This window comes from Pelophylax lessonae (assembly GCF_965119305.1).
Source record: "Pelophylax lessonae genome assembly, chromosome: 12".
NCBI lineage: Eukaryota > Metazoa > Chordata > Amphibia > Anura > Ranidae > Pelophylax > Pelophylax lessonae.
The window spans coordinates 182,779,310-182,793,367 of NC_138779.1; the positions used below are offsets into that span (position 1 = coordinate 182,779,310).

General features: G+C 40.0%; 1 protein-coding gene across 1 annotated transcript in view; it reads left to right on the forward strand.

Annotated features, from left to right (window-relative positions):
* The window catches only part of SHANK1 (SH3 and multiple ankyrin repeat domains 1), a 964,213-nt gene that overhangs the window by 816,195 nt on the left and 133,960 nt on the right, over window positions 1-14,058 (forward strand). The window contains exons 15-16 of the mRNA XM_082273843.1: window positions 2,579-2,661; window positions 12,531-12,655. Coding sequence (XP_082129969.1) covers window positions 2,579-2,661; window positions 12,531-12,655 — 208 coding nt within the window. The remainder of the gene's footprint in view (window positions 1-2,578; window positions 2,662-12,530; window positions 12,656-14,058) is intronic.

The window sequence follows — 14,058 nt, forward strand, 5'->3', positions numbered from 1 at the left end:
AAGAAAAGACAAACAGCCAGCATGTTTTGAGGGCCCATAGATCTCCCCCTTCCTCAGGACTTAAGTACAATGAAATAGTTAAGGGACTCAGAAGTGGTATAATCGCCGGTTTGATTGCTTACTGTGTAAAAACTTGGATATGACTAGGAACAAGATCATTGCTGATTCATTGAATTATTGATCCTGGTCATATCTAACTTTTCATACAATAATCATTTAACCTCTGGTGACTGCCACCTCTGGGTCCAATTTGCCATTTTATTATACTTAAAGAAGAGCTTAACCTTCCTTAACCTCCCCCTCAAAAAATCCCTAATACTGGTCCCTGTCTCAAAATTAAAAATAAAAACATACTTACTAGACCATAAAGTCCAGCGGCCCCTTGCTAGAAGTATGACCCTTCTGGCGCTACGGAATTACACCTTGCAAACTCTTCTAAGAATGTTTATGTCACACAGCCTAGGAAACGAAGAGTGAAAGAAATTCCGCGCTTATGGACAAAAGAGTGGGCTGCGGCCAACCTCAAAATATAGTCCAAAGACTATATCAATAAATGTGGCATGGGTGAGGTGAGATGGCGCTGCCTAGTTATGTACAAATGGTGTAAAATAAGTTTAAGTTGATCGTCACAACGTAAGGTGCTAATGTGCTAGTTTAAATAATGGCGTGCAGTCCACGGTATAGGGCATAAGTATATAAAAGGGTACAAAGCAAATTTAGAGAGCACTCTGTAGTGCTCAAAGTGATATGTGCAATAACCACAAAGTCACTTTATTAGGCCAACACTTTTGAGCCTAGAACACGTCACTAAGTCACTTTATTTATCAATCAATATATGTATTATTGATGCATATGATACATACGTTTTTTAGAGACTGGTAATTTTATATATATATATATAGTAATTGTGTACAATTGGATACCTTTTTCCTTTTTTACCCCAAATATTTCCACATTTGCGCCTCATCAAATATATATATATATATATATATATATTATTTGTTCTATCTATATATATATATATATATATATATATATATATACATAACCTATTTCCGGCAGCGCCAATTCCCTATCCTTCTCTAGCTTGATTTCTGTTTTTAATATAACCTTTGGTTATATCTAAGAGAGGCTGCAGCCTAGTTCTTGTCCTTCCATCCATAGCGCGGTATTTTTCTTAATTCACATATTTGGATTTTCCACTGCCTGTTTTCCTGTACACTGCAAGTCTGTAAAAACAAATGTACTCCCTGTGTGACTGATATCGTATCTCAACAATTGTTAAGCTGGGTACTTGAAGAAGGCTGAGCTAAATACAAGCTAAATACTGATCTCCCTGATTAGATGGTAATCTTCAAATCTCCATATCTAATGTTATAACAAAAATGTGAAAAAACATTCTCTGCCCAATCTCTGCCTACTGGGAACCTGGATATTACCCAGTTATAGGGCAGGTGAGGAGCTGGATGCTTTGTACATGGTGCTTCAGCCATGCATTTGATTTGTAACATCAAGTGATTTCCAGCAACAAGCACCTATTGTACTCTTGACCTGGACCCATTTACACTGTATTTGAGTTGTACAGGCCTTGGGATCTCCATCAGCTCTTACATAGACTTGGAAATTGCTCAGTTCTAAGACAAGTGAGAAGCTAGGGGCATTGTTCATAATGCTTCAGCCATGCTCTTGGTTTGTAATATCAAATGATTTCCAGAACCAAGCACCTCTAATGCTGGGCCCATTTATGCTGTATTTTCGGTTGTACAGGTCTTGGGATCTCCATCCGCTCTTACATAGACTTGAATATTGCTCAGTTCTAGGACAGGTGAGAAGCTGGAGGCATTGCTCATAACGCTTCAGCCATGCTCTTGGTTTGTAATATTAAATGATTTCTAGAACCAAGCACCTCTTATACTGGGCCCATTTAGGCTGTGTTTGGGCTGTACAGGTCTTGGGATCTCCATCAGCTCTTACATAGACTTGGATATTGCTCAGTTTTAGGACAGTTGAGAAGCTGGAGGCATTGTTCATGATGCTTCAGCCGTGCTCTTGATTTGTAATTATCCAATATTTCGGGCAGCAAGCACTTCTTGTACCTCTTATACTGGGACATGTTCTCTCTCTGAGCCCAGCTCCATATTATGAACCGCAAGAAAGATCAGTGGATCAAAAGTCTATCTATCTATCTATCTATCTATCTATCTATCTATCTATCTATCTATCTATCTATCTATCTATCTATCTATCTATCTATCTATCTATCTATCTATCTATCTATCTATCTATCTATCTATCTATCTATCTATCTATCTATCTATCTATCTATCACAGCTGTGGTTGTACTTAAATAGTTGTTTATTGGGGGGGGTCTATAATTTGTTCCCCTCACAGGGGATCTTTAGTGCTGTTATTTACCTTTGTGTACCTCTTTACAGATCCTTTGGCTAAAATCCAGTACCTATGTATAAATTTGACTTTACCATTCGGCTATAGTTGCTCCATTATCTTTTTGCACCAGGGCCCTGTGAATTAGTTACACCTCCGGCTGTACCCACTAACGCTGCTGTTCTTCTTTCAGTGACTACATCATTAAAGAAAAGACTGTGCTGCTGCAGAAGAAAGACAGCGAAGGATTCGGCTTTGTGCTGAGGGGAGCGAAGGGTGAGGAATTCTCTACTATAATTACTAGGGGTGTCCTGTGTCTCCCTGCTCTACTGGACTGAGACAGAGTGCCGCTGTCCATAGAGAAGTGCAAAGGCATGTTTTCCTGTAACAAGTACAAATGACCAAGATTAAGCCAACCGCATACAAGAAGTGAAAGATTTCATCTGTATTACACCTCAAAGAATGACAGCCATAGGTGCCACTTTAGTTCGCCTGGTTGATGATTGAGAACTCCGTTCTACCCAAATCAATCATTCCATGCGACTGCAGTGCTGTATGATTGGGAGTGATGTATTTTTCTGTCCTGAGCTGATTATGAAAGGCGCTTTCTCTCTACGGAACCTGTAATGGTTGGAACAATTCTTATTTTTCAGTGGTACTAATGTTTAAGAAGGAGCTGCATTAATAACTAAAACTCCTTATCTCATCCACCCTCCCCTAAAGTATTGTTTAAAGTAGAACCAAGGCCACTTTTTTGTTTTATTTTGGATAGAATAAGGCAGGGATTCCCAAACTACGGCCCTGCTGCTGTTGCAGAACTACACATCCCATGAGGCATTGTAAAACTCCCACATTCACATACATGACAAGGCATGATGGGAATTGTAGTAACTGAACAACTGGAGGGCCGTAGTTTGGGAATCCCTGGAATAAGGCGTGGTTATAACCCATCAGCCTTTTTTTTCCCCATCTGTTTTATTGGAGAGATTTCCCTTCACGTCCTGTCCTATAGCCACAACAGGAAATTAGGAAAATCCCTGGTTGCCACCAGGGCCACCAGAACAAGTGCCTTCATTGAAGGATTTTTTCTCAATTCCTGTTCTGCTGACAATGCAAAATTTGGGATTTTCCTTTACTGTCACTCTGTTTTAATGGTCACCAAGACAAATCGAGAGGGTAGATGGTCACCAGGACAAATAGAGAGGGCAAATCTACCTAATAGGCCAACAGACAGCAATCAAAAATAACACACGTTCTAGTATCCAAAACCAAACCTAGAATAAAAAATAAAAAATGTGGCTTTAGTTTGAGTTTAACCACTTCTGGACCGGAAGGATTTGCCCCCTTAATGACCAGGCCATTTTTTGCGATTTTGGCACTGCGTAAATTTACCAAAACTGTACCGAAATAAAATTGATGTCCTTTTTCCCCACAAATAGAGCTTTCCTTTGGTAGTATTTAACCACTTAACGCAAACTGACGTAGGCCTAGCTAGAGGCATCATCCCGGTACCGTTTTTTTTAGAGGCGGCGGTCGGCTTTCCAGCGATAATGACCGATGCGGCTCAGAAGCCGCTCGATCGTTACCCTGGCGAGCGGGAGGGGACGTCCCCCTCCCGCCGCCTTCTGCGGCTCTGCCTGGGTCTCCTGTCCCACCGAGAGACCTGAGCAACCAGCCCCTGCATCCGCCGGCTGGATGGAGTCGCGATCTAAGCCGGATGCAGCTTACATCAGGTCTTCGATGACGTGACCCGGAGGCGGCGTCCATGACATCACATCCGGGTTACTCGGCTGCTAATGGCGGCAGTTTACAAGGGATGTTTACATTGCTTGTGACAGCAATAAAAGTGATCAGATTTTTATTTTTTTTTTAAAACCTGTGTTAAAATTAAAAAAAATAAAATAAATAGGAAAAAAAAAAATGTAGCCGCCCCCGTCGGCGTGAGCTCGCGCACGAAAGAAAACGAATACTGAAGTTGCGCCGCAAATCGCTGTTCAAACCACACTTGTGAGCTATCGCCGCGATCGCCAGAGTGTGAGCAATAATTAAAAAAAAAGAGCTACAATCTAACTCTAAACTGGTAACCATTAAATTTTTAAATGTCGCCTATGGAGATTATTATTGACCGTAGTTTGTCGCCATTCTGCGGGTGTGCGCAATTTTAAACCATAACATGTTGGGTATCTATTTACTCAGCGTGACATCTTTCACAATATACAAAAAATGGGCTAACTTTACTATTTCCTTTTTTTTAATGCAGTAAAATCTGATTTTGCAATGACCGCCATTTTATTCTCCAAAATCTTTGCTAAAAAACTATATATAATGTTTGGGGGTTCTAAGTAGTTTTCTAGCAAAAAATACTGATTTTAACTTGTAAACAAAAAGTGTCAAAAATAGGCTCATTCTTAAAGTGGTTAATCACCTCTGCGATTATTATTTTTTGCACTATAGACAAAAAAAGAGCGACAATTGTGAAAAAAAAAAATAACAAGATTTTTCACATTCTGCTATATAACATTCCCAAATAGAAAAAATTAAAAAATCTAAATTTTTTATCGTTTTAGGCCAATTTGTATTCTGCTACATATTTTTGGTAAAAAAATTGCAATAAGCGTATTTTTGATTTATGTAATTTCTATTTATTTATTTATATTTTTTTACTAGTAATGGGGTTGATCTCAATTTTCAGAAGGACTGCGACGTTGGGGTTAGACCCCTAACTGACATTTTTGACACTTTTGGGGGGAACAGTGAGATTACTACAGTAATCAGTGCTAAAAATATGCACTGTTAATGTAATAATGACACTGGCAGAGAAGGGGTGAACCTAGGGGTGATCAAAGGGTTAATTGTGAGCCTAGGGGTGTCTTCTAACTGTGGGGGGGAGGGATTTGTGAAATGATCATAGAGACCTGTGTTCCTATATAGAAGGATCACAGGTGCTCTGTGATGATTCCAGGGAGAAGAACGGTCAGCTGTGTTTACAACAGCTGACCATCCTTCTCTCTCAGCGGGTGCCCGGCGGCAATCGAGGCCAGTGGTCCCATGGATCGCCATCCCCGCCCCCCAGCACCATTCCTGTGACCGGCATACCCCTACGTCATTTCACACAGCCGAGCCAGCCTGCCATAGTAAATCTACGGCAGGCGGTTGGCAAGAGGGTAATTGAGCCCCCCAAATGACCCCTTTTTGTAAAGTGGACACCCAAAGCTATTTGCTGAGAGGCATATTGAGTCCATGGAGTATTTTATATTTTGCCCTAAATTCTGCTGCTTCTTTGAGTACAGGGATACCCCATGTGTGAGACTTTTTGGGAGCCTAGCTGTGTACGGAACCCTGAATCCAATCACCACCTTCAGATTTTCTAATGGCGTAAATTGTTTTTTTTTACTTCCTCACTACCTCACTACCTGTCACAGTTTCGGAGGCTCTGAAATTTCAAGATAGCACAAAACCCCCCAAATGACCCCATTTTGCAAAGTAGACACTCCAAGTTATTTGCTGAGAGGCATGGTGAGTCCATGGAATATTTTATATCTTGCCACAAGTTTTGGGAAAATCATTTTTTTATTTTATTTTTTTACACAAAGTTGTCACTAAGTGATATATTGCTCACACATGCCATGAAACCCCAAAATACATTCTGCTGCTTCTCCTGACTATGGGGATACCCCATGTGTGAGATGTTTTGGCAGTCTAGCTGCCTTCAGGCTTTCTAAGGACTTAAATTGTTGATTTCACTCCTCACTAGTTTTGAAGGCCATGAAATGCCAAGATAGCACAACCCCCTCCTCCTCAAATGACCCCTTTTCGAAAAGTAGACACTCCAGGGTATTTGCTAAGATGTATGGTGAGTATTTTGCAGCTCTCATTTTTTTATTTATTCTGTCTTGGTATTTCATGGCCTCCGAAACTGTGATAGGTAGTGAGGAGTGAAATCAACAATTTACGCCCTTGGAAAGCCTGAAGGCAGTGATTGGATTTCTGGGTCCTGTATGCGGCTAGTCTGGCAAAAAGTCTCACACATAGGGTACCCCCATACTCAGGAGAAGTAGAAGAATGTATTTTGGGGTATCATTTCACATACACCCATGGCATGTGTGAGCAATATATAATTTAGTGACAACTTTGTGTAGAAAAAAAGAATAATTTTCCTAAAACTTGTGGCAAAATATAAAATATTCCATGGACTCACCATGCCTCTCAGCAAATAGCTTGGAGTGTCTACTTTGCAAGATAGGGTAATTTGGGGGGGGGGGTGTTGTGCTATCTTGAAATTTTGGGGCCTCCCAAACTGTAATAGGCGGTGAGGAAGTAAAGTGTGCAATTTACACCCTTAGAAAGCTTGAAGGTGGTGATTGGTTTTGGGGCCCCATACACAGCTAGGCTCCCTAAAAGTCTCACACATGTGGTATCCCTGTACTCAGAAGAATCAGCAGAATATATTTTGGGGTGTCATTCTACATATACCCATGGCATGTGTGAGCAATTTATCTTTTAGAGGCAACTTTGTGTTAAAAAAAAAAAAAAGTGTAATTTTCCCAAAACTTGTGGCAAAATATAAAATATTCCATGGACTCACCATGCCTCTCAGCAAATAGCTTGGAGTGTCTACTTTGCAAGATAGGGTAATTTGGGGGGGGTGTTGTGCTATCTTGAAATTTTGGGGCCTCCCAAACTGTAATAGGCGGTGAGGAAGTAAAGTGTGCAATTTACACCCTTAGAAAGCTTGAAGGTGGTGATTGGTTTTGGGGCCCCATACACAGCTAGGCTCCCTAAAAGTCTCACACATGTGGTATCCCTGTACTCAGAAGAATCAGCAGAATATATTTTGGGGTGTCATTCTACATATACCCATGGCATGTGTGAGCAATTTATCTTTTAGAGGCAACTTTGTGTTTAAAAAAAAAAAAAAAGTGTAATTTTCCCAAAACTTGTGGCAAAATATAAAATATTCCATGGACTCACCATGCCTCTCAGCAAATAGTTTGTAGTGTCTTCTTTTCAAAATGGGGTCATTTGGGGGGGGGGGGGGTTGTGCTATCTTGACATTTCAGGGCCTCCGAGACCATGATAGGTAGTGAGAAAGTGCAATGAGCAATTTAAGCCCTTTGAAATTCTGAAAGTGGTGATTGGTTTCCGGGTCCCGTACACAGCTAGGATCCCAAAAAGTCTCACACATGTAATATCCCTGTACTCAGGAGAAGCAGCAGAATATATTTTGGGGTGTAATTACACATATACCCATGGCATGCGTGAGCAATATATCGTTCCAATGACAACTTTTTGTTAAAAATACATTTTTTTTTTTTTTTTTAGTCTTTTTTTAAACACCTGTGACAAAAAAATGAAATATTCAATGGGCTCACCATGCCTCTCATTCCTTAGGATGCCTACTTTCCAAAAACTGGTAATTTGGGGGGTTGTGTACTGCCTTGCCATTTTAGCACTTCAAGAATTGAGATAGGCAGTCAGAAAGTAAAAGCTGCGTAAATTCCAGTATTTACACCATAGCTTGTAGACGCTATAACTTTTGCGCACACCAATAAATATACGCTTATTGAGATTTTTTTTTTTTTTTGTCAAAGACATGTAGCTAAATACATTTTGGCCTAAATATATGACAAAAATTAAATTATTGGATATTTTGTAAAAAACAAAGTAGAAAATTTAATTTTTTCTCAAAATGTTCGCTCTTTTTTTTTTTTATTAATATCGCAAAAAATAAAAAGCGCAAATACCACCAAAAGAAAGCTCTGTTTGTAGAAAAAAAGGACATAAATTTTGTTTGAGTACAGCATTGCGTGACCACGCAATTGTCAGTTAAAGTTGAAAAAAGTGGCCTGATCAGGAAGGGGGCAAATCCTTCCGGTCTTAAAGTGGTTAAAGTGGTTAAGGTCACAGCGTAGAAAGGGTGGACAATTTCATATGTAGTTACATATAGTTAGTAAGGTTGAAAAAAGACACAAGTCCATCCGGTTCAACCAAAAAAAAAAAAAGTATTGAAAACCCAACCATACAATCCCATATACACAATCCTGTACCGGCTGTTGATCCAGAGGAAGGCGAAAATAAACCCCAGCAAAGAATGATCCAATTTGCTACAGCAGGGGAAAAAAATTCCTTCCTGATCCCCCGAGAGGCAATCAGATATTCCCTGGATCAACTTTACCTTAAAACGTTGTTAGTACCCATTTATATTATGTACACATAGGAAAGAATCCAGGCCTTTTTTTAAAGCAATCTAGTGAGCTAGCCAGAACCACCTCTGGAGGGAGTCTATTCCACATTTTCACAGCTCATACGGTGAAGAAACCTTTCCGTATTTGGAGACGAAATCTGTTTTCCTCTAGACGTAAATATCCCCCTTGTCTTCCATGTTGTCCTTAAAGTGAACAACTCAACACCAAGTTCACTATACAAAACCCTTATATTTTTATACATGTTGATTATATCCCCCCTTAATCTCCTCTTCTCAAGAGAGAATAAATTCAGTTCCTCTAATCTTTTCTCATAGCCGAGGTCCTCCATGCCTCTTATCAGTATGGTTGCCCTTCTCTGCACTTTCTCCAGTTTCCTGATATCCTTTTTAAGAACTGGTGCCCAAAACTGAACTGCATATTCCAGATGAGGTCTTACCAATGATTTGTACAGGGGCAAAATTATATCTCTCTCTCTCTCTGGAGTCCATGCCTCTGTTAATACAAGAAAGGACTTTGCTTGCTTTGGAAACCGCAGCTTGGCATTGCATGCTATTATTAAGCTTATGATCTACCAGAACACCCAGATCCTTCTCCGCTATGGATTCCCCCTGTTCTACTCCACCTAGTATGTATGATGCATGCATTCTTAGCCCCCAAGTGCATAACTTTACATTTATCAACATTAAACCTCATTTGCCACATAGTTGCCCAATGAAACAGTGCATTGAGGTCAGCTTGTACGTTGGAGACATCCTGTAAGGAAGTTATTCCATTGCAAAGCTTGGTGTCATCTGAAAAGACTGAAATGTTACTTTTAATCCCAGACCCTATATCATTTATAAAGATATTAAAAAGTAAGGGTCGAGGTATAGAAGGTGAATCGGCGCTAGTTTCTTAAAGTGCTCCTCTGAATGTGAAATTAAAGACTGGTAGAATAAATAATAAAAATGTAAAAAAACGCATCAAATCCCAATGATAGAAAAAACGCAGCAAATAACCACTAATAATAGCTAAGCATGATGCCTCCACATAGCAAAGAAAATGAATATAGCCAGTAAAATAGGAGAAATTTCAATGTAAGAAGCTTGCAAAGTATGATGTGCAAAAACGCATCAAATCCCAATGTTTAGAGGGTAGAAAAACGCATCAAGTGACAAATGTTGCATCCATACAGCAAAAAAAAATTTTGCAAATAGAAATCATTATTTTCACAGTGAGAAAATTAAAAAATAACAGGTGCAGGGTGTGACAATCACACCACTGGACGAGTGAAAGAGCAGTGAAATATAAGTGTGTCCCAATAAGATGTACTCAAGTGGCAGATGAAATATAAGGTGAATGTATAAATATATATAAAATGCACAAATGTGAAATTCTCAATAAACCTTAAGCGCCGGTTCACATACACGCGACGCTACTTCCCGGGGCGACCTCCGAGATCGCGGTGCGAGCAGCGTGCCGCGACCTCGGAGCGGCCGCCACGGACTTCATAACATTGAAGTCTATGGCGGTCGCCCCAAAGAAGCTCTGGACCCTTTTTCTAGGTCGGAGCGACTTGTGTCGCTCCTATTAGAACGGGTCCGCAGCTTCCCTATGGGAGGCGACCTGCGGCAACCTGTGAGGCGACCAGGTCGTCTCACAGGTCGCCCTAGTGTGAACTGGGACTAAAAGAAGAATACATGAATAAATACAATTGATATAAATAAATAAAGTCTTTGTGAAAACAAGTGCTTTACACTCTGTGAAAAAGTGGTATATCTTCACAATGCAGTCCATGTGCACCATGAAAATAAAGTGACTGATGGGGATTTTTTCATAAATAGATCAAAGTGACTTTTGTGAAATCCAAATAGTGTCACCCAGGGTGAGCAAGAAATCCATCAATGAATTACTGACCTAGGCCAACTAAAAAGCGATAGGGAGTAAGTACAGTGAATATCCAGAGGAGTACTGCAATGCAAATTATATACATAAGCAGTGGATATCGAGGGAGCCCCAAATAGAAGCCCTCATCAGAGAAGGAGGAACCCATCACCTCCAACCTTGAGTGGTTACTATCTAAAGCGCCTATATTGGTGCGATGTGAGGTGAGCGGCCATTGCACCTAGTTTTTGGATTTCTTGCTCACCCCGGGTGACACTATTTGGATTTCACAAAAGTCACTTTGATCCATTTATGAAAAAATCACCAACAGTCACTTTATTTTTATGGTGCATATGGATATATATTTATACATTCACCTTATATTTCATCTGGCACTTGAGTACATCTTATTGGGACACACTTATATTTCACTGCTCTTTCACTCGTCCAGTGGTGTGATTGTCACACCCTGCACCTGTTATTTTTTCATTTTCTCACTGTGAAAATATTGATTTCTACTTGCAAAATTTTTTTTTTTTTTTGCTGTTTGGATGCAACATTTGTCACTTGATGCGTTTTTCTACCCTGTAAACATTGGGATTTGATGCGTTTTTGCACATCATACTTTGTTTCTTACATTGAAATTTCTCCTTTTTTACTGGCTATATTTATTTTCTTTGCTATGTGGAGGCATCATGCTTAGCTATTATTAGTGTTTATTTGATGCGTTTTTTTACGTTTTTATTATTTATTCTACCAGTCTTTAGTTTCACATTCATAGTTACATAGTAGCTGAGGTTGAATAAAGACAACAGTCCTTCCAGTTCAACCTGTGTAGGTGTGTATGGCCGTAATCATCTTGCATACCCCTGAATGTTCTGATCCTTGAGATGTACATCTAAGAGTCTTTTGAAAGCCACCTTACTTCCCGCAGAAACCACCTCTTGTGGTAGAGAATTCCACAATCTTGTAGCCCTAACAGTAAAGAACCCCCCACGTTGCCTGAGGTTAAAACGCTTCTCTAATCGCATTCACTTGAGCACTTTAAGAAACTAGCACCGATTCACCTTCTATACCTCGATTTCTGATAGTATTTGTGATAATACAGAATTGGCTGCTGGTTTCCTATAGGACTTTGTCCTATTATTTACACCATACCATCATATATATTTCCCTCTCACTTCTTATACCTGATTAGCGGCGCATAGGCCTCTATTTTTCATAAAAAGTAAGGGTCCAAACACTGAACCTTGGGGTACACCACTGATAACCATAAACCATTCAGAGTAAGAATCAATAACCACTACTCTCTGAAAATCCTTTAGCCAATTTTCTATCCAATTACAAACCGACTTTACCTTACACATTAGCCGTGTGTGGGGAACTGTGTCAAACGCTTTTGCAAAATCCAAGTATACTACGTCCACAGCCACCCCTCTGTCCAAGGTTTTACTTACCTCCTCATAGAAAGAAATCAGGTTTGTTTGACAACTTCTGTCTCTCATAAATCCATGCTGTCTGTTGCTTAAAATATTTTTTTCCAGCAAGAACTCATCTATGTGGTCTTTTATTAAACTGTCAAATATATTCCCAACTATAGACGTTAAACTAACAGGTCTATAGTTACTTGGCGAAGACTTTTGATGCCTTTTTAAATATAGGCACCGCATTGGCCCTTCGCCAATCCAGTGGTGCTATTCCAGTCCTTAAAGAAAATTTGAAACAAAGGCTTAGAAGTTACAGCGCTCAATTCTTTTAGGACCCATGGGTGGATGCCATCTGGTCCAGGCGCTTTATCCACCCTTATTCTGTCTAAATATTTCTGGACCATATCACTTTTGAGCCATTGTGGATCATTTGGGGCTGTGTCAATACCGTCCTCATTATGGTCATGAGCTTCCCCAGAGCTGAAGAAAGTATTTCATAAATTTGCCTTCTCCTTGTCCCCAGTCACCCACTCCTGGTTATTTGATAAAGGGCCTACATGCCCAGAACTAACCTTTTTACTGTTAATATAATATCAAGCAACTGAAGATGAATATATTATAATATGGACTTTATTATGTTTCTTTGCAGCACAAACCCCAATTGAAGAATTCACTCCAACTCCAGCCTTCCCAGCGCTCCAGTACCTGGAAAGTGTGGATGAAGGGGGAGTGGCCTGGCGAGCAGGGCTGCGGATGGGAGACTTTTTAATTGAGGTACCCATATATGCATTAAAATCATTTTCCTTTGCCTGGAAAATGTAACCATTCAATGTACACTACCTATTTAGTCCAGAACTTTGTTTTTTATGGGTCAAACCAGGTAATCATTGCTCCTCTATAGCCACTATAAGGCCTCTTGCACACTGCAGCTTGAAAAAGCTCCATACAACCTTTTTTTTTTTTTTTTTTTTTTTTTTTTACTGAGCTAAAATACAGTGCCTTGCAAAAGTATTCATCCCCCTTGAACTTTGCTACCTTTTGCCACATTTCAGGCTTCAAACATAAAGATATAAAACTGTAATTTTTTGTGAAGAATCAACAAGTGGGACACAATCATGAAGTGGAACGAAATTTATTGGATATTTCAAACTTTGATAACAAATTAAAAACTGAAAAATTGGGCGTGCAAAATTATTCAGCCCCTTTACTTTCAGTGCAGCAGACTCTCTCCAGAAGTTCAGTGAGGATCTCTGAATGATCCAATGTTGACCTAAATGACTAATGATGATAAATAGAATCCACCTGTGTGTAATCAAGTCTCCGTATAAATGCACCTGCACTATGATAGTCTCAGAGGTCCGTTTAAAGCGCAGAGCGCATCATGAAGAACAAGGAACACACCAGGCAGGTCCGAGATACTGTTGTGGAGAAGTTTAAAGCCGAATTTGGATACAAAAAGATTTCCCAAGCTTTAAACATCCCAAGGAGCACTGTGCAAGCGATAATATTGAAATGGAAGGAGTATCCGACCACTGCAAATCTACGAAGACCTGGCCGTCCCTCTAAACTTTCAGCTCATACAAGGAGAAGACTGATCAGAGATGCAGCCAAGAGGCCCATGATCACTCTGGATGAACTGCAGAGATCTACAGCTGAGGTGGGAGACTCTGTCCAGACAACAATCAGTCGTATACTGCACAAATCTGACCTTTATGGAAGAGTGGCAAGAAGAAAGATATCCATAAAAAGTGTTGTTTAAAGTTTGCCCAAGCCACCTGGGAGACACACCAAACATGTGGAAGAAGGTGTTCTTGTCAGATGAAACCAAAATCAAACTTTTTGGCAACAATGCAAAACGTTATGTTTGGCGTAAAAGCAGCACAGCTCCTCACCCTGAACACACCATCCCCACTGTCAAACATGGTGGTGGCAGCATCATGGTTTGGGCCTGATTTTCTTCAGCAGGGACAGGGAAGATTGTTAAAATGGATGGGAAAATGGATGGAGCCAAATACAGGACAATTCTGGAAGAAAACCTGATGGAGTCTGCAAAAGACCTGAGACTGGGATGGAGATTTGTCTTCCAACAAGACAATGATCCAAAACATAAAGCAAAATCTACAATGGAATGGTTCACAAATAAACATATCCAGGCGTTAGAATGGCCAAGTCAAAGT